General features: G+C 36.0%; 1 protein-coding gene across 1 annotated transcript in view; it reads right to left on the reverse strand.

Annotated features, from left to right (window-relative positions):
- PDZRN4 (PDZ domain containing ring finger 4) overlaps window positions 1–22,448 on the reverse strand; it is a 364,845-nt gene that overhangs the window by 340,575 nt on the left and 1,822 nt on the right. The window contains exons 2-3 of the mRNA XM_039249358.1: window positions 21,224–21,310; window positions 19,269–19,376 (exon numbers count right to left, since the gene is read on the reverse strand). Of these exons, the coding sequence (XP_039105289.1) occupies window positions 19,269–19,376; window positions 21,224–21,310 (195 nt within the window). The remainder of the gene's footprint in view (window positions 1–19,268; window positions 19,377–21,223; window positions 21,311–22,448) is intronic.

A 22,448-nucleotide genomic window follows, 5' to 3' on the forward strand; every position in this document is an offset into this window, starting at 1 on the left:
TTAAAACAACCCTACTGAGGTGCCTGGGTGGCTCAGTCGGTTAAGTGTCTGACTTAAGTTCATAAGCTCAGGTCATGATCTCGTGGTTCATGGGTTCAAGCCCTGTGTCAGGCTCTGGGCTGATAGCTCAGAGCCTAGAGAGTGCTTCATATTCTGTGTCTCCCTCTCTCTCTGTCCCTCCCCCACTCATGCTCTCTGTCTCTCTCTGTCTCTGTCTCTCTCAAAGAAAACAAAACAAAACAAAACAAAAAACCAACATTGGGGTGCCTGGGTGGCTCAGTCGGTTAAGCGACCCACATCTGCTCAGGTCATGATCTTACAGTTCGTGGGTTTGAGCCCCGCATCAGGCTCTGTGCTGAGAGTTAGCTCAGAGCCTGGAGACTGTTTCAGATTCTGTGTCTCCCTCTCTCTCTGACCCTCCCCTGCTCATGCTGTCTCTCTCAGAAATAAATAAAACATTAAAAATTTTTTTTTAAAAACATTAAAGGAAAACAATACTATGTACAGTTGCATCAAGAATAATAAAAATAAAATTCTTGGGAATAAATTTAAAGGAGGTGAAATATATATACACTCAAAACTGTAAGACATTGATAAAATAAATTGAAGAAGACATAAATGGTAAGATAATTCGTGCTTTTATGACTTAGAATAAATATTATTAAAATGTCCACACTACTCAAAGAAATGTATCACTTCAATGCAATCCCTATCTAAATTCTAATGGCCTTTTTGCACAGAACTTCAAAAATCAATTCTCAAATTTGTATATAGCCATAAAAGATCTCTGAAAAACCAAAACAATCCTGAGAAAGACGACGCATCACACTTCCTGATATCAAACTAATTATATGACAAAGCTGTAGTAATAAAACAGTATGGTATTGGCATAAACAGATACACAGATCAATACAAGAAAATTCCAGAGATAAATCCATATACATACAATCAATTGACTTATGACAAAGGAGCCAGGAGTGCACAATGTAAAAATGACAGCCTTTTCAATAAATAATGTTGGTAAAACTAGGCAGCCACATGCAAGAGAATAAAACCAGACCTCTATCTTAAAGCACTCACAAAGATCAACTTAAAATGGATCAAAGCCTTGAATTTAATACCTGAAATCATAAAACTCCTAGAAAAAAACATACGGGATAAGCTCTTTGACATCAGTCTTGGCAGTGACTTGTTTAAATTTGATATTGAAAGCAAAGAAAACAAAAGCAAAAATCAAGAAGTAGAATTATATTGAACTGAGGAGCTTCTACAGAGAAAGAAAATCATTAACAAAATCAAAGGCAAACTATGGCATGGGAGAATATATTTATGAATCATATATATGGAAAACATTAATATCCAAAATACACAAAAAACTTAGACAACTCAAAAGCAAAAAATAAATAACCTGATTTAAACATGGACAGAGGAACTAAATAGACTTTTTTTTTTTTTCAAAAGAAAATATCCAAATGGCCAACAGGCACATGAAAAGGTGTTCAATATCACTAATTATCAGGAAAAGAGAAATCAAAACCACAGTGAAATATCACCTCATACCTGTTAGAGTAGCTATTTACTAATAAGATAAAGGCAGCAAGTGGAACAAAATGGAACTCTTGTGTACTGCTGGTGGGAATGCTAATTGGCATAGTCACTATGGAAAATATGGAAGTTTCCTAAAAAATGAACATACGATCCAACAGTGTTACTTCTGGGTATATATGCACCCTCCTAAAACTGAAAGCAGGATACTGAGGAGATATCTGCACTTCTGGCAGCATTATTCACAATAGCTAAGATACAGAAACAGTCTAAGTGTCTACCAATAGATGACTGGCTAAAGAAGAGGCGGCATATGGAATACTTATTCAGCCACGAGAAAGAAAGAAATCCTGCCATTTCTAACAACAATGGATGAACCTCATGGGCATTACGCTAAGTGAAATAAGTCAGACAACAAAAATACAGCATGGTATCACATATGTGTAATCTTAAAAAAAAATCTAACATATAGAAACAGTAGAAAATTGATTCGTTTTTATACGAGGAACACATTTATATTAACAAGTAATTTCTTTTCTACATATGATTTCATAAGGTAAATTTATTGTTTCTTTTACTTCATTGTCATACATTATGTGAGCAAAATATCAAATCACTTAATTTTACATAAAAATACTAAAAAAAATAGTTTAACATTACATATTTTTCCAGCTTACTCAGTGCTAAATTTTATCCTAGTCTATAGTATGAAACAAATCATTTCCCTAAAGTTAGCAGCATAGCCAGATGCTCATCTAATTTAAGGAGTTAAAGTTTTATTCCCTATACCTTTTACAGCAACATAGAGTTCTTTACAATATTTTTAACATAGGAGTGCCTGGTTGGCTCAGTTGGTTAAGCCTCAGACTCTTGATTTTGGTTCAGGTCACGATCTTGAGGTTCTTGAGTTCAAGCCCCGCATTAGGATCTGTACTGCTGGTGTGGAGCCCACTTGGGCTTCTAGGTCTCCCTCTCTCTGCCCCTCCCCTTCTCTCTCTCACAAATAAACAAACAGTAAAATTATTTTAAACATATACTGAATGATATATATTCTTGGGGCATTTTTTATTTGAAGATAACAATATATTGCCTCTGAAATGCTGACTATCAAAAGGAGTGATAAGCTTCTTCTTAATAACACTGTTGGCTGCTTAAGAAAGAGAAGATGATTAAAGACACTGTCCATAAAGCCTTTGGAGTGTGATGTGGCTACAATAATTCATAGGATTAAAGGGACCAGGTACCAAATCTATCCAACACATGTCAGTTACTCTTTTCTTTGTGATGCTTTTCCTTTTATCTTTTTAGAGAAAGAGTGAGTGCAAATGAGGAAGAGATGGGGTGGGGGGGCGAGAGGGCGAGAGGGCGAGAGGGCGAGAGGGCGAGAGGGCGAGAGGGCGAGAGGGCGAGAGGGCGAGAGGGCGAGAGGGCATCTCAAGCAGGATCTACACCCAGTAAAGAGCCCAAAAAAGTGATCCATCCCACAACTGTGAGATCATGACCTGAGCTAAAATTAAGAGTCAGCTGCTCACACAAGCAGCAACCCAGGTGCCCTTGTGATGTTTTCTCAAGGCATTGGGAAGAACAACATTTTAGAAAAGAATGGAGAAATTTCTATTCATGTCTGTAAAGAAAAAAAAAAAAGAATTTACTAGTGAACTAACGGTATGTATGCTATGAAAGCTCAACTTTTTAAAACTTGCCTCTGAAAGTGCCAAGCACAAGCTCAGTGAGTTGTTTCTTAAGCTTCCACCAAATGCCTCACAGCTGGGGTCACTGTTAATTATTCCAAGCAGCTCTCACCATAAGAACTTCAAAGGGTCTCCCCAGCCACTCTCCAGTGCTCTAGGAAGCTTCTATCTTTTCACCAAACCATTTACAAGGCTTGGAGACATTGAAAACAGCTTTCATCTTTTCAGTTCCTCTGTGGTTAATCATGTTTTTGTGCCATTCCATGTTCAGGCCAGTACCATTTTCTGCAAATCTGCTTTGCAGGCAAGCATGTGAATACAGTCAGCTTTACTGTGTTCTTCAAGTTCAATAATGAAAAATCTCTGTTAGAGTGAAGGCAAACATACATCCTCAGATCCAATTCAAGCATTTATATAAAATGGACTTGAAACATTTTGTTGGAGACTTGTTTTTTTTCTTATTTACAGAATAGAAGAGTCTAGAGAAATACAATTGTTTCAGTCTGCTAACACTAATTCTTAGAAAGTCAACTTCCGATTAACCTTATGATACAGACACAAAGAGAAGGAATAGGATGTAACATGAATAGCCTTCAGGGACTGCCCACCTGGCACCTGAAAAACCCTTGCATCTAGACTATAATATCTGAAGTTTTGAGCTCAAGATCCATCCATTCATTTCTTCCATTATTCAAAGAAAATTAACAGAATGCCCAGTTTTCCAGGCACAATGCTGAGAGCAGGAAAGGTGTTGAAGGTATTAAGTTCAATAAAATCCTAAACTGCTTTTTACTTTTTAAATTTTATTTATTATTATTTTAATGTTATTTTTGAGAGAGAGCACAAGCTAGTGGGAGGGAGGGCAGAGAATGAGGGAGACAGAGAATCTGAAGCAGGCTCCATGCTGCCAGTGCAAAGCCAGATGTGAGGCTTGAACCCATGAACATGAGATCATAACCTGAGCCAAAGTCCGATGCTCAACTGACCGAGCCACCCAGGCACTCCCAAATCCTAAAACACTTTTTAAAGAAATCCATGCATTTGTGAGAAAAGAACAAGAAAGAATACACAGCAGAGCACATGAAAAATGTTATATAAGTGAGAGGTATAGAAACACAGTGGTAACAGAGAAGTCCACAAGTGGGCTGTGAAGGGCTTTAGGGAGTGGCGGAACTCGCCAGCTACAGAAGATGGAGGGGAGGGGAGAAAATACCAGATAAAAAGAAAAGAAGGAATAAGAAAGAGGAAGAGTTTCATGTGACTGCGTAGTGGATGGTCTAAAACCAAAAGCTAAAAAGTAAAGGTTTTCATAGTCCATTTTGCTTCACTAATAAATTTGGATTTTATCCTACTGCCAACAGAATACTAATCAAGGACCTTAAATAAAGGAGTAAAACAATGACCAACCTGACAGGAGTAGTCAAGCTGACTGCAAATACTATGGACTGGGAGAGGGAAAGTTCACTCGAAAAGCTACCATGCTCAAGGTGAAAATGGCAAAAACTTGAGAATCATTAAGGCATTACATCTGGCCAGAGATCAGATACCGTGAGTGGGGCAAATTTTTATCATTCAAATATTTATTGGTATAAGTGAATTTAAAGTCATTCTTTCTAGGGGTGCCTGGGTTGCAGAGTCGGGTGAGAACAGACTCTTGATTTCAGCTCAGGTCATGATCCCACAGTTGTGGGATCAGGCTATGCTCAGTGTGGAGCCTGCTTAAGTCCCTCCCTTCATCCCTCCCTCTCTCTCCTGTACCCTTTTCTGTCTTCTCTCTTCCCCACAAGCACACTTATTCTATCTCTTTAAAAAAAAAAAAAAAAAGTTTTTTTTTTCCTTCTAAAAGACAAATGCCGCAAAGAAACAATACTATGAGAAAGAAGATGCCAGAAGACCAGGATGACTGAGGGGGAAAAGAAGGGCAAAAGACTGAGATGTGGCCCACTTTGAAATTTTACTTCAGATCAAGTGTAGATCTCATTTTAATGTTACAGGGAGGTTCTGGTTCAGGATGGCAATGTAGAAAGATCCTGAACTCACAGACACACTGAATCTACAGATACATATGGAGTAATTTCCTGTGAAATAAACTAAAACTGGTCTTGACCTCTTCACATTGGACAAAGGACAGGAAAATGACATGAAAGCAGATAGGAAATGTTGAAAAACAATCTCACCATAATCACTAGCTCACACGTCGGTGCACTGACCTAGAATCAGAAGAGGACTCAAAACCCTAAGCTTCTTCTTGGGGAGCAAGGCATTTGTACCCTATACTGGACACTCCAACTTTTAAGACTGAGAGACAAATTCCTCAAACATCTGGCTTTGAAGACCAATGGGGCTTGTGCCCATGAGGCCCAGAAATCTATGGCAAACTGAGAAATGAATCTTGAAGGGCTAATGTGCAGACACATACCCCAGGGCACCACATACAAGCAGCCCTTTGAAAAGTGCCCAGACTTTTTTTTTTTTTTTTTTTTTTGAGAGAGAGAGACACACACACAGAGAAATAGAGAGAGAACACAAGCAGGGGAGAGGGGCAGAGGGAGAGAAGGAGAATTTTAAGTAGGCTCCACACTCAGTGCAGAGTCCATTGCAGGGTTCAATCCCATGACTATGAGATCATGACTTGAGCTAAAATCAAGAATCAGACACTTAAGTGACTGAATCATCCCGGCACCCTGCAAAGTGCGCAGACTTTATGTGAGACTCAGTTGCTAATTTCAAAGTATTGGTCTGAGGGATAGGGGCATGCTGGGATACTCCCCGGGATAGAGGCTGGTGGGTCCCAACTTCCTGTGCCCCCTCTGCCTCACTCAAGTCAGCAGGTACTGCCCTTTTCTCTTCCTTAGGTTGGGGGGGGATGGGCACTGCCATTTTTAAGCTGCAACTGACAGGTGTCAACTTCCACACTAGCCCTCTGCCTTGCTGAAAATGGCAGGCATCATATTTCTTTCTCTTTTTTAAAATTTTTCCCTTTTTTCTTCTTTCTTTTCTCTCTTTCATCTTCTTTTTCCTTTTTTTTTTTTTTTCTTTTCCCAGAGGATCCCAGCTTTGCACTCTCCTTCTGCCATATTCCCAAAAGGAAGCTTCCACATTCCACATACACTTGGTGCCCTGGTATTTATGTCTTGTGACTTGTTTTTTGTGGCTGCCATCCTTGTTTTTAAAGTTTATTTATTTTTAAAGAGAGAGACAATGAGTGTGAGATTGAGAGTGGGGGATGGGCAGAGAGAGAGGGAAAAAGAGATTCCCAACTAGGCTCAGCACTGTCAGTGCAGAGCCCAATGAGGGGCTCAAACTCATGAACCAAGAGATCATGACTTGAAGTCAAAATAGAGTCAGACACTTAACTGACTGAGCCACCGAGGCGCCCCCAGGGTGATGGCCTAACTTTGGAGGCTTGAGTCCCTTGGGGCTAAAACAATTGGAGAGGCGATTCTTGGCAGACTGCCACTCCAGAGCACTGCACACACAGCTTACTAAAATACACCAACAGCCTTTCTGAGAAAGAGGCCTATGTTTCCGTCCTCCAGCTTTGGCTTTAGGATTAAATTTGGCATACATCTGGAGGCTATGGAGGTGCTCTCAGGGAATGGAGGTTGGAGGAGTCCGTATCTGCACTCTCCATTTGCCTCACTACACTCACCAGTATCTCCCAGAGAGGAATTTCCAACTCATCTAGAGGTCTGATTTTTGCAACTGCCACCAGAATACACCTCCAGATCACCTGCTCCAGTGGCCAGCGGCATTTACTCTGGTGGTACTATAGGACCATACATACTTACATACTTAAAAAGCTGCTGCCTGTGGGCCTGGCTTCCAATCAGCCTGAATCTAGGTGCTGAGATCCTCCCCTTTGAACACTGACAGGGCTTGGCACACACTAAGCTACTGAGAGCTATTAAAAACAAAACAGCTTATTTGGATAATCACAAAGGTTCAAGACCCAACCAAGAGCCAGGGCAAAGTTGACTAACAAGTTTCATCTCCAACACAAAGACACCTCTTCAAGACAGGAGTGGTTGTTTCATCTAACACATAAAAACCAATATGTATACTCAAAGAAAATGAAGAAACAGAGGAATATATTCCAAAAAAGGATAAAATAAAATCCCCCCTCCCCCCAAAAAACCAACAAAACAGAGATAAATAATTTACGTAATAAAGAGTTCAAAGTAATGGTTCTAAAGATGACCAAACATGTGAAAAAAAATCGATGAACACAGGGGAAACTTCAACAAAGAGACAAAAAATGTAAAAAAAGTACCAAACAAAAGTTACGGAGCAGAAGAATACTGAACTGAAAAGTTATCAGAGATGTTCAACAGCAGACTAGATGAGAAAAAAAGATCAGTGAAGAGGGCAGACAGGACAGTAGAAGTCGCCCAATCAGAGCAGCAAAAAGAAAAAAAGATTGGAAACCAAGTGAGAACAGCTAACCAGGTTTACAGGACAATATCAAGAGGGGTCAACATGGGTCCCAGGGAGAGAAGAGAGAAAGAGGCAGCAAAGTTATTTGAGGAAAGAATGGCGGGAAACAGCCCTAACCTGGAGAATGAGACAGACTTCCAGATCCAGGAAGTCCAGAGAAACCAAAAGAGATCTCTACCAAGACACATTACAATTAAAATCTCAAAAGTTAAAGATAAAGAGAGAATCCTAAGAGCAGTACAAGTAGAATTGGTTATGTACATGGAAACCCCCATTAGAATATGAGCAGATTTTTCAGCAGAAATATTGCAGGCCAGAGGGCAGTGGAATAATATATTTAAAGTGCTAGAGGAAAAAAATAAAGCAAAAAACCCTTCAGGCAAGAATGCTCTACCCAACAGAATTACTGTTCAAAATTGAAGGATAGATGAATTATCCAGGCTAGCAAAAACTAAAGGAGTTTATCACCACTAAACTGGCCTAACAAATGAAATGTTAAAGGGACTTCTTTAAGCTGAAAAGAAAGGGTGCCAATTAGCAACAAGAAAACATATAAGAATACAAATCTCATCAGTAAAGGTAAATATATAGTAAAGCTAGTGGATGAATCACTTATATAGCCAGTATAAAGCTAAAAAGACAATGTAGTAAAAGTATAATTACAGTAATTTTTTAAGACATACACAGATAATAAGATGCAGAATATGATATATAAAACATTAAACGTGGTGGAGGATAAAATGTAGAGCTTTATAATGCACTTAGACTTAAGCTGTTATCAACCTGAAATACACTGTTATAAGTTGTTATATATAAGCTTCCTGGTCACAAGTAAAAACCTACTTTAGAAACACAAAAGGTCATAAGTGTACCACTAAAGTAAGTCATCAAACCACAAAAGAAAAACCAAGAGAGAAAGAAAAGAAAAGCAGAGGGACTACAAAAACAGCCAGAAAAAAATAAACAAAATGGCAATAAGTATATACTTATCTATAATTACTTTAAATGTAAATAAACTAAATTCTCCAATCAAAAGATACAGAGTGGCTGAATGGATTAAAAACAAAAAACAAAACAAAACAAAAAACAAGGCTTATCTATATGCTGCCTACAAGAAACTGTTCAGATGTAAGGACACACACAGATTCAAAGTGAAGTAATAGAAAAGATATTCTATGCAAATGGAAACCAAACCAAATCAAAACAAGAAAGCTAGGGCAGCTATACTTAGACAAAATAGACTTTAAAAACAAAGACTGAGATAAAGGCAAAGAAGGGTTTCACATAATGATAAAGGGGTTAATCCAACCAGAACATGTAACATTTATAAATATTTATTTACCTAACAAAGAGCATGTAAATATTAAATATGTAAAGCAAATATTAAGAGACCTAAAAGGAGAAGTAAACAGCCATGCAATAATAACAGGGGACTCTACTACCCCACTAACAGCAAAGGATAGATCATTTAGACAGCAAATCAATAAGAAAACATTGGCCTAAAATGACAGACTAGAACAGATGAACTTAACATATATATGGGGCATTCCATCCAAAAGCAACGGAACACAAATTCTTCTTAAATGTACATGAGACATATGTCAGGCCACAGAACAAGTCTTAATTTTTTTAATAAGATTGAAGTCCTCAAGTATCTTTCCAACCACAGCAGTATGAAACTAGAAATCAATTAAAAGAAAAAACTAGAAAATTTAAAAATATGTAGAGATTAAGCAGCATGGTACTGAATTACCAGTGGGTCAATGAAGAAATCAAGAGAAACTGAACAATACATTGAGACAAATGAAAGAGTAAATACAACATAACAAAACTTATGAAATGCAGCAAAAGGAATCCTAAGAGGGAAGTTCATAGGATATCTACTTTAAGAAACAAGAAAAATCTCATATAAACAACTTAACTTTCCATCTCAAAAAACAAGAAAAAGAACAAAGCCCGAAGTTAGTAGAAGGAAGGAATTAAAGATCAGAGCAGAAATGGATGAAATAGAATTCAAAATGACAGTAGAAAAGGTCAATGAAACCAAGAGCTGATTCCTTGAAAAGACAAAATTGACAAACCTTGGGAGTACCTGGGTGGGTCAGTTGGTTAAGCGTCTGACTCTTGATTACGGCTCAGGTCATAATCTCACTGTTTCTAAGTTGGAGCCCTGCACTGGGATCTGTGTTGGCACGGTGGATCCTTTTGGGATTCTCTGTCTCTCCTCTCTCTCTCTCCTGCTCACACACACATGCACACCTGTTCTCGCCCATCTCTTTTTCAAAATAAATAAACTAAAATATGGGAAAGCTTTAGGTAGATTCACCATGACAAAAAGAGGGAGGAACCAAATAAATAAAATTAGGGGTGCCTGGGTGGCTTAGTCGGTTAAGCATCTGGCTGTGGCTTAGGTCATGGTCTCAAGGTTTGTGAGTTTGAGCCCTGCATTGGGTTCTGTGCTGACAGCTCAGAGTTGGAGCCTGCTTTGCATTCTGTGTCTCCCTTTCTCTCTTCCCCTCCCCTGTTCACTCTCTCACAATATAAATAAAAACATTAAACACATTTTTAAAAATTAAAAAAACAAAATCAGAAATGAAACAGAAATCATTACAAATGATAGAAATACAAAGGATTATGAAACTGTTATGAACAATTATACATCAACAAATTGGATAATCTAAAAAAAGGGATAAATCCTAAAAACATACTTCCAAAACAGAATCATGAATAAATAGAAAAACTGAATAAGCTAATTACCAGGAAGGAGATTGAATCAGTAACAAAAAACCTGCCAACAAACAAAAACCCAGAAGCACACAGTTTCACTGGTGACTTCTATCAAATATTCAGATAAGAATTAATACCTACTAATCCTTCACAAACTCTTCCAAAAAAAAATTATAGGCCAATATTTCTGATAAAAATAGATGCCAAACCCTCTATAAGAGATTAGCAACCTGAACCAATAATACAGTAAAAGGATCACACCCCATGATAAAATGGGATTTATTCTAGGAGTGCAAGGACAGTTCAATTCATATTAATCAATGTGATATACCGCATTAACAAAATGGAGGATAGGTATCAGGATCATCTTGATACATGTAGAGAAAGTGATAAAATTCAACATCTACTCATGAAAACTCTCAACAAAGTGGGTACAGAGAAAACATACCTCAACAAATAAAGATCATGTATGACAATCTATAGGTTATATCACACTCAGTGGAAAAAGCTGAAAGCTTTTTCCTCTAAGCTCAGGAACAAGGCAGAATACCCATTTTTGCCACTTTTATTCAATATAGCATTGGAAGTCCTAGCCAGAGCAATGAGGCAAGAAAAAGAATTAAAAACATCCAAATTAAAAAGAAATACCACTGTCACTATTTGCAAATGGCACAATATTATATATAGAAAACCCTTAAGATTACTGTTAGAATTAATGAATGAATAAGGTTGCAGGATACGAAATCAATATAGAGAAATCTGTTGTGTTTCTATATACTTATAGCAAACTGTCAGAAAAAGAAATTAAGCAAACAATCCCACTTACAATTGCATCAGAAAGAATAAAATATCTAGGAATAAACCAAGGAAGTAGAAGAGCTATACAATGAAAACTATAAGACATTAATAAAAAAAAAAAAACTGAAGATACAAATAAATGGAAAGATATGCTGTACTCAGGAATTGAAAGAATTAATGTTTTTATTTATTTTTTTTAAATCTTTTTTTTTTAATGTTTTATTTATTTCTAGGAGAGAGAGAGAGAGACAGTGTGAGCAGGGGAGGGTCAGAGAGAGAGGGAGTCACAGACTGAAACAGGCTCCAGGCTCAGAGCTGGCAGTCAGCACAGAGCCCGACGCGGGGCTCGAACCCAAGAACCGCGAGATCATGACCTAAGCGAAAGTCGGACGCTCAACCGACTAAGCCACCCAGGCGCCCCAAAAGAATTAATGTTTTTAAATTGTCCACACTACACAAAGCAATACACAGATTCAATGTAGTCTTTATCAAAATTCCAATGGCATTTTTCACCGAAATACAAAAATCAATGCTAAGATGTGTATGGAACCACAGAAGACCCTGAATAGTGAAAGAAATCTTGAAAAGAGGAACAAGGCTGCAGGCATCACACTCCCTGATTTCAAACTACATTACAAAGCTGTAGTAAGCAAAACAGTTTGTGGTACTGGCATAAAAACAGACACAGATCAATGGAGCCTAGAAATAAACCCATGTGTATATGGTCAATTAATTTAAGAGAAAAGTTCCAAGAATGGCACTAATGGTAACAAACAATAAGCCATGTTTGGAAAACTGGACAGCCATATGCAAGAGTATGAAATTGGACCCCTTTCTTATACCACACACAAAAATTAACAGAGAGTGCGTTAAAAGCTGGAACATAAGACCTGGAACCATAATACTCTGAAGAAAATACAGGTGGTAATTTTGATGACATTGGTCTTGACAGTAATATTTTGGATATGACAATAAAAGTAATAGCAACAAAAGCAAAAATAAGCAAGTGGGACGAGAGCAAACCAAAAAGCTTCTGCACAGCAGAAGAAACACCATCAGCAAAATTAAAAGGCAACCTACGGAATGGGAGAAAATATTTGCAAATCCTTTATCTGTAAGAAGTTAGTATCCAAAATATATTAAGAACTCCTACAACTCAATAACAACAAAAATTCTGATTAAAAATGGGCAGGTGATCTGAATTAGGCCTTTTAGATTTTCCAAAGAAGACATACAAATGGCCAAAAAGTACATTTAAAATGCTCAATATCACTCATCATCAGGAAAATGCAAATTAAATTCACAATGAGATCTCACTTCACACCTGTCAGAATGGCTATTATCAGAAAGACAAGAGATATCACATCCTGGTGAGGTGGAGAAAGGGAAGCCTTTGTGCACTGATGATGAGAATGTAACTTGCTGCTGCAGCTACTGTAGAAAACCATACAAACATTCCTCAAAAATATAAAAATAGAACTACTATATGATCCATCAATTCCACTTCTGGTTATTTATCTGAAGAAAATGAAAAAACTAACTCAAAAACATACATGCACCTCCAAGTTCACTACAGCATTGTTTACAAGAGCCAAGATATAGAAACAACACAAGCGTCCCTCAGTGGATGAATGGATAAAAAAAAATTGCATATATTTCACAGGCACACAAACAATGGAATATTATTCATCGATGAAAAAAATGAATTCTTGCTATCTGTGACAATATGGATGGGCTTTGAGGGCATTATGCCAAAAGAAATGAATGAGACAGAGCAAGACAAATACCGCAGAATTCTCAAAAACAAATGAAACAAGCTCACAGATACAGGGAACAGATTGGTGGTTGCCAGAGGTGGGGGATAAGGGGTTGGCAAAATGGTTGAAAGGAGTCAAAAGTACAAAATTCCAATTATAAAATAAATAAGAAATGGGGATGTAATGAACTGCATGGTGACTATGGATAATAATACTGTATTATATATTTGAAAGTTGCTAAGAGAATAGATCTCAAAAGTTCTCATCATAAGAGAAAAAAAATTCTGTAACCATGTACGGCAATGTTGTCAACTAGATTTGCTGGGTGGATCATACTGTAATGTACATAAATACTGAATCATGTTTTACACCTGAAACTAATATAACATTGTATGTATGTGATTATACCTTCATAAAAATATAAGGTTACAGGTGCTCTGATGAGTTTTTTCATAGTACAGAATGAGGAGGAGAATGAAAACCACAGTCAGACCTTCTGACTTTCTTTCTACCATGTGCAAATATACAGTGTGCAAACTGCACAGTCATGTGTGGTTTGTCTGTTTCCTTACTCAGAAGCTTAGCACTAAAAAAAAAAAATCAAACTCTAGTTCATACCTTCAAACTCTAGTTCATACCTTATAAATTTAAAATAGATAAGACAGTGCTTAACACATTAAAGATTGATGGTGTAAAGACATTTCCGGGCTTTTCTTTGTAAGTTAAAACTACACTTATTTTTTAAAGTCTGTTTATTTATTTTGAGAGAGAGAGCAAGCGAGCGAGCACGAGAGAGGAGAGGGTCAAAGAGAGGGAGAGAGCGAATCCCCAGCAGGCCTGGACTGTCAGCACAAAGCTTGATGCAGGGCTCGATTTCAAGAACTGTGAGATCATGACCTGAGCCAAAATCAAGAGTTGAATGCTTAAGTGGGTAAGCTATCCAGGCGCCCCAAAACAATACTTAACTAATAATGGAACTTTAGTAGAATGGCAAAACACTCTATGATTATCTAGACAGAAGATCTGAGTTACTAGTTATTTTTATCCTCATAGTTATAGGAAAGAAACGGAGAATAAGAAAGGTTGAAAATCTTTGCAAGGCAATCCAGTATAAATTCAAGGCCAGATTCCCAATTCAAATCCCAGGCCCCTTCATGAAACTACATCGCTGTCTTACATTCACAGATTCTATTACTTTACTAACCCTATGTTGTGACTTCTTAAAATGCACTGTACTACTCCTAGGAGAACAGGGAAACTAGGATAAACCTGCAGTGTCATTCTGCTAAGATCAGATGGTGATGTCCATTCAAGACCATAAATGTTGAAGGTGAAACTTCCCATGAAGGCCTGCTTTGCCTTGTACAGGCAGAAAATGGGACCTCCTTACCACAAGCTTCTTGAGGCAGAGAATGGTTCTTACGGCTCTTATTTCCATAATACTGAGATGCTGCCTGGAAGGCAATTAATAAATACTTGTTGAATGATTGAATTAAATCATAAGTGCATAGTTACAAAGTTTCCCCCACAGCCCTTCTTGCATCTGAGTGTCCATATGAATAGGTGATTTTCATGTATGAAGTTTTTCATATATGAAGTTGTATGAGCTACAGCTTCCTACATTTACTCATCTAAACTGTGGTGTCTATAAAAATGGAAAGGACTGAAAATTGCAAGGAGGTGCCCTGAATTCTCCAAGAAAGGAAAATATCTCCACACCTATTGTCTCTGTGTTCTGGAGAACAAACTACTTGCATAAGCCGAGAGACATCAGCCTCATAATAGTGTGTTCTAAGAACCTGCCTTGTGCCGAGCACATTTTGTGTACACAGTAACCATGAATGGCATGGAAACTGAGGTACAATTGGCTTGCTCAAGGTTTAAAGAGGCAGGACAGGAATTCTAGCGAGATCTCCTTGACTCCAGGATTCATGCTTTTCCCACTACCACACAGTATTTTTCACCATATGTTAAAATATACAATTATATAATCAAGTATATCATGGTATAACAGCAGCCAATTTAAGTAGCATTTAACCATGATTACAAATCTCATACAATGTAATTCTTTACCTGCACTAACATGATTGCTTTCAGTTCTTTCTCCTTTCAGACAGTCAATGTTAAACAATTAAAAAACACTTTTAAAAATGTGGGGATGATAATAATAATATGCTACTAAAGAGTTCAGTGATGTGTTCAAATTAAATAGCAATTTATCAAAAAATTAATTCCCCACCAGATTTACAAGTGACCTACAAAACTTGTAAAGGCTTCCTAAGCATACGCAAATTAGCATAGCTGCTTTATTAGGCAGTAAGGTGCACTGTGCCGTCAGGCACACAAAGAGGTAGCACGCTGTAGGAGGCAACAGCATTCCTAAATGTTTAGCTCTGATCTGCATTTACATTTTCTGTGCTAGCACCTGTAAGTGAACTGTGCAGAGACTTAATGCAAATCGACACAATAATCATCAAAAATTTTTACTCTAGCAGTGCGGTGCTGGAGAATGCAAAAGATATACCATTACAGAAATAAAGACAGTGTAGTTGGCAGTCTGGAATAGTAAAGTTCTTGTGGAGACATTGCATTTGTAAAGTTCTTTCTGCTAATACTACATTCAGCACTTTCTAGAAAGGGTTACCTGACACTGTTCAATGTGAGAACTGTTTTTAAAGTATACGAAATGCTGCATTTCATTATGAATCTCAAACTAAATAGAAGACTTTAATATATACATTACAGAAAACTCTGCTTTCTGCTCCACACTCTTCTTCCCATAGAATTCACAGATCTCCACCCCTTCCCCCTGGTCTCCAGAAGCTAAGAAAAGGGTGGACTTTCCTGTCACCCAGCATTGGCTAGGAGCTGGGGGGAGGGGCGGGGAGAAGAAAGTGGGAACAAAGAGCCATGAATGACTCCCCACCCTTCTATTGACTTTCCCACTCTGGGGTTAAGGTTGTACTGCCTGCCATCAGTGCACCAAAATAATAACAGAGGAGTAATTGCTGACAGCTGCAGTGAACTTTGATTCTCAGCTCCCACACACCCTGCAGGCATCCTAACATGATGATAATCATAGTAATGGTACTGTCCTCTTACAGAATTGTACCCAACCCTTGGATAGTATTAAGAGTCTTCTATGGCTCTTTTGAGTCTTGAAAGGGTATAAAACAGCATGCAAATGATGCTTTTATTTGGATATATCCTCTGGTGAATTCTTGGTTTATGTGAATTTCTGCCATGTTTCAAAATGCCTTTAACAATGTCTTCTGTCTTTTCAGTCTTCGGAGATACTCTGACACCCAATACTGTAACTCCAACATCACAACAGATTTCTTTTTTTGAATCTACACTATACATCTTTTAACAAATACGGATGTGTAAACATCTAGAAATTACTAAACATAATTGCTCAAGAGACTGACTCCAAAAGAATTTTCTTTGCACTACTGAAAACTATGACATGGATTTACTTTATGACTATCCTTTTTTTTATGATTCTTGAATTTGATCAGCTTTAGTGGAGTGGAGACTATTTAAAAAATAATACTTTTAGAGTGGTTGGCTTTTGAGAAACTTTGAAAAATTGTTGTATTTAATATTTTTATTAGAATTTGTAAAATCTCTTTAATCATCAACAGAACCAGACCTTTAACATATCTACTTTCTCCTCCAAATAAATGATTTAAAGAAAGTTTTGTTACTTTATAAAAATAATTCATAAGCCTACTGTGATGTGTGCTTTAAGCATTTAGACAAAGTATTTATAGTATATCTTGACTATAAGTAAAGAAAAGTCTAACAGTTTCTATTTTTTATTTCAGTCACATCACTAAATTCAAATCATTTAGTCATGTGATTGCGGCAGTTAGCTTATATGGGTAGTTTCATAATATCTTAACTACTGTGTACTTTCTACTGGTAACAAATTTATTTGTTGTATGGTATCAACCAGCATAACCATTTCAAATTCAAAAACTGGAAAAAAAACATTGCATCAAACTAGTTCAATAAATAAATCACTGAGCACAAAAATTGGAAAATACATTACTTGATTTTAAAATCTGTTTTCTGTCTCTGCACTCTTTAAATTAATCATGTATTTCATATTAGTTTCCCATTACTATAAAATGTGTAAACTTTACTGATACCATAATGGCAGATGAACTAAAATAATTGACAGGAATTAAATATGTCTAAATTATTATTATATAAGGTCTTTTACACACATATGTATAAGATCAAGCATGCTACTTGATATGCATATACATATGTACATGTGTACATAAATATATATAAAGTCACAAATATCTATTCACTTTAAAAGTTGATGGCATCACTGACCCACTAAATACTAGAGATATATTTCTAATAGTGTTCCTTTTAAAATATTTCACACTATTTAACAGGCAACATTCCAAAAATACGTATATCATCTAATTTTTCACTGCGAATGTGTTCACATGAACATATTATGGAACTATAACAAAAATATGTCTATTACAATGTACCCTGGCATAAAAGAGGCACTGATAAATTTCTGTCATTGGTGCAAATTTCAAGCTCATCAAGGTGAAATAATAATACTGCAGCTAGTTATAAATTTTAATTTAGACTTACATGGTTGATCTCTTTGCTCTTTATATGATTTAAATATGGTTATTCTGAGATATATTAGTAACAGTATTAGATATCTACATGCACTTCATTTATCAGCCACAGTTTTTATAAAATTACCTCTTCACGTTAAAAAAAATGAATGTTTAAGAGAAGTACTATATAACTTAAAAAATAAATTCTTCTCCTTTTTAATACAACATTAATGAGGCATACCTAACATTATTACCTAGCTAAAAAAAAAATGTTTTTTAAAGCCCCATTACATTTCTGTTGAATATATATGTGAGTGTGTATGCTAATTGAATATAGGTATTCAGTTCTATTAGCCTTTCTGACAGTATCAAATGTACACATTCATTTTCATTTAACTGGAAAAACCAAAATGCTTTAGAGATAAGGCAGAAAGTAACAAGGACAATTTTTTTGTTGTCTAAGTTATGTTACCCTTTAAATCATATTGCACGAACCTGAGTAGAAATAAAAAGTTTCTAACTTTACAAATTGCAGCATGTAAATATTTCCATGAGGCAAATTTTCAAGACACTGGACAGCCATCAGTGAAAGCAGGTTTGTGCTTTCTTGGCTACACAGCTGGAAGAAGAGAATTTTAATACAAAAGACCTCTCCAGATAAAACCCAGCTTTTCAGCCAAAAGCATTTCCGTTCTCTTCCCCAAAATACCTAGTCAGCTCATTTCTAGATGTTATGAGTTCTTTCCTGACACAGAAAAATTACCATGTCTTCTTCATTCTTACTCTTATCCAAAGTCAAAGTACTGAAAATTCAACCTTTTTAATGCACAGATGATGAGTTAATATCTAAAAGCTTTTTAAAAGCTTAATAGAGAAAAAGAACCATCTCCATCCAGTTTATATAGATATTCAGAAAGACAGCACTAGGGATGATAAAACTTAGAATAAACAGAGTATTTCCAAAGTAGTGGAGTCAAACCTTCCAAATTTCTATTTATGCCTTTACTAATACATTGGAAATAATTCCACTGATAAAAGTAATCTAATCATTTACAGTAATACCAAATACTATTATCTCAATCAGTTAATATTTCAAAATCACTTTGGTGGTAAATGGAAATGACCCAAAACTCCACTATCCCAGCCCAAATTTCACTAACTTATATAATTGACCCCAACCCCAAATATTACAATAGAGCTACAATGCACATTTGAGAAAAATAAAGAGTTCCCACCAGGTTTTTGCAATAGAAGAAAGAAAATCAGATTTTTCCCCTATGGAAAACTACATGAACAAGATAACCATATTAAACTGAGAAATGGTAAAAGGTATTGTATAAATAATTCTAAACTCTCCATGTAACATATAATCAGAAGCTCAAAACAGTAATATTTCCTCATCAAAAATGTTCTTTAGCAGAAATGTATCATTTTTTGAAATGTCATACAAAATTAATCCCTTAATAATCATACAACTTTTTTCATATTTCACCAGGAGAGCAATGTATTAAAGCAAAAATACTCATTAGCACATTTGGAAACTTCAGGTAATTTATTCTTTTATCTCAATATCTAACAATTGATATAGATTAGATATATACTCTAGATAGACAAATACTCTAATAAGTTCCACATCAAGGTAAAACAGTATGTTTGGAAATTTAAGACGGCCAAATATTTCTTCCATGGCTCTTATTCGTGTTTTATTATTGTCTTACCTCAATGATTTTGTCATGAATCTCCAGGCCATCTGCTCTGTCAGCAGGTCCATTTTCCAAAATTTTTGAAACATAAATCCCTTCCTTTGATGTTTCTTCCTTATTATTCTATGTAAAAATATAACCATTATCAGTAAGAAAGATATAAACAAAATCTTAAGTTGGATAAAGGTCAATTTAGTAAATATAACATTGCCAAACCTCACTAAACATCCAATTCTCTCTCTTAGCTGGGGATTTGGCACTGAATTTTAACTTACTTAATACCAAATAGTCATTAATCAAGATGGCAGCTTTAATGAATGAGTCCAGCATCTCTGACAAGATTATCCATTTACTTCATGTTTTTGGGTATACATAAAAAGCTATGAGGAAAGGGTATGTACAAGGTGATATTGACTGGTTCCTAGGTATTATTCATAAAACATCTTACTTCTAGAGAGATATAGTAATTATAAAGGGCTACAGGAAAACAAAAAACATATCCAGTCTCACTATGTAACTGATTTGAGATGTGGTCATAGTTTTGAAAATTTAATTGAGCCTCGTGATGTGACAGATTTGGAAATACAGCTCATACCTTAGCTATTCACAGGGCAGACTAGGAGCTTGCTCAAGTGTGAAATCCCAAAAGATCAACTCTAACTGCAAGAGAACCCATTCAAAGCTAATCGTTACACATTTCCAGGGGCAATGAGCCTAATGATTAGTTAAATCTCAACCATATAACCAATATAATACAAACAGGACCTTTTAGCCAGTCACGAAAAAACAATTATATTGCAGAACTTCTCTAGGTAAAATGCCCAACATACTATAATAAGCATTTTAAACGTCAATTTACTTCATGGCAGTTTAAATAAAATTATTTCTCCTTAATTATTTCTCCTTAACATGAATTTGAAGAGCCTCTTAAAAAAGGCCAATGTCATTTAAATGTCACACACCTAACTTGCATTTTATAAGGATATTCCTTAGGGGAAGAAAAATGATATGATGAAAAGACTTCTATCTTTTCATAATAACGGGGGACTGTTCTAGAAACAGAAACACAGCAGTCATTCGTTGCTAATTTTTGAAATACTAAACAGTAAGAAGGAAATAGGTCATTGCCATCCTGACCTAAACATAGCATATGGCCAACAACTAAGGGAGTTTCCTTAGACAACATCTGTAATGCATGATGCAAAAATTTCATGGCAGTTTATTAAGAAAATTAAAGAACATGCATCTTTTTAAACATCACCACCTTTTTCTAGTTACAGTGAAAATTAAGTTAATGTAGTATTTGGAGGATATAAAAGAACTTTGCAACTACAATATCTGGTTTAAGTTTTTAAGTCACGTATTTTGAAAACCATTGGCATCAACATAGAAAATATTACTCATTCAGTTAAATAAAGGATACGATTTGGGGAGCCAAAAATATCTCGAATCAACTATCTTTCTTTAACATGATATTGCTTATATGCCTGTGAAAACAATGATCCCTTATTTCAACTTATTTTAACTGTTCATCTGTTTAACATGCATTATAAACTGCTTGGTCTGTGTTAGCATCTGAAAACTGAGCAGGTTGACTTAATAGAAGGCATAATCAGTCTCTCCAGTTGCCTCATATTTTCAAATATACATTGTCTATACACGTTATTATGAAATGCGTTTAAGAAGTTTACCAATGGGCTACACAATGTAAATAAAATGAGAACCCTACTGTGATTTTATTAAAAGTAGCAAAGAGGAACAAGTGTGTTACCTGTTGGGTTTTTTGTTTTGTTTTCTCAAAAAATATAGTTATGTACTGGAATATTTGCATTAAGGGATCTGATACATGATCATAACCACGATTTAGAAGATTAAATCACTTGTTTTCCTCATTCAAAATCCACAAGTGAAAGCTGTCTTTTATTATTTTATGAGCAAAGAGGGAGTTATGCATTAACAAGGTAGGTTACCTGATTTGGTCGACCTCCGATAATATTGAATCCCAATGTGTCATTTTCTCTTTCTAACATAATGGTGAGCGGCTTATGTTCTCCATCCTACAAGAAACGGGATGAAATAACTAGGTAAAAATAAATAAATAAATAAATACTACAACAAGCCTTTAAAAAATTGTAAATAAGTGACTATTTGAGAAGAAGAAAATCTTAAAATTAAGGATGGTTGAATTTGGGAGAAGGTTAATTTCTTCCTAAATGTACTTTGAAAGTATCTATTTTTAAAAAAGTGCTTGTGAGAAAAGTAGCTACTTTCAAAAAGATCTAAGGGACTTTGTCTTTTCACACATCAATCTATCTCTTATCCTAATGCAGCATCTAATTCTGACTTCACTGTAATTTAAAACAGATTTCTGGTGACCCTACAAGTATCCTCATTTTTTTAGAGTGTAATAAAGAATCTCAGAATAATTTTATGTAAAAATTTCAGTTTGGAAAGTCTTGAGGGATTTAAGTATTAGTGAGCAACTAATGATAATGATAATATGATAAAATTATTTTAACAGTGCTATCTGGATTTTATTGTATTGCAGGGTCTAAATTACAGTAATTCTGATTTTAAATAGCATTCTTAATTGGTTTTGCATAATTCCTGAAGAATTTTGAAGAGAGAATTTGTATTAAGTAAAATAGTATGTATTTCTTTTTCTGGAAGCCAAATAGTACTAAAACAAACGGGAATTATATCTACAACCTGTTTAAATACAGGGTGAGAAAGTGCCCAGATTAGGTAAGGTTTATTCATGGCTATGGGTACTATTAACTGTCCTACGAAATTACATATTTGGCAATTACTTCCAAAATGTAAAATTCCATAAGCACCATCACCACTGCTTCCCAGGAGCGTTTCAGAGGCAGTGCACACAGCAGCCCCTACCGGCAGTGGGAAAACATTTCTGAGACGCATACAGCAGATTTCTGATAGTCTGCAAATCATGGGCAGTTTTTCCTCACTTCTTAGAATCATAGCTCGACTTGTTGCATGGACTTCTCTGTCATATGATTCTAGTTGTGGCTCTATCGGCCATTGCTTCCCTACGACCTTGAAACATGACCTTATAACACAGAGCCCATTCCTGTGCTTCTCTCTGGATCTTCCCATTTTGTAAATTTACCTGGATATTAATAGGATACAGAAAGAAATCAGGGATAGCATCCAGTCTTTTGAGAACCAGTGTGC

This window comes from Hyaena hyaena, unplaced genomic scaffold (assembly GCF_003009895.1).
Source record: "Hyaena hyaena isolate Hyena2069 unplaced genomic scaffold, ASM300989v1 scaffold_334, whole genome shotgun sequence".
NCBI lineage: Eukaryota > Metazoa > Chordata > Mammalia > Carnivora > Hyaenidae > Hyaena > Hyaena hyaena.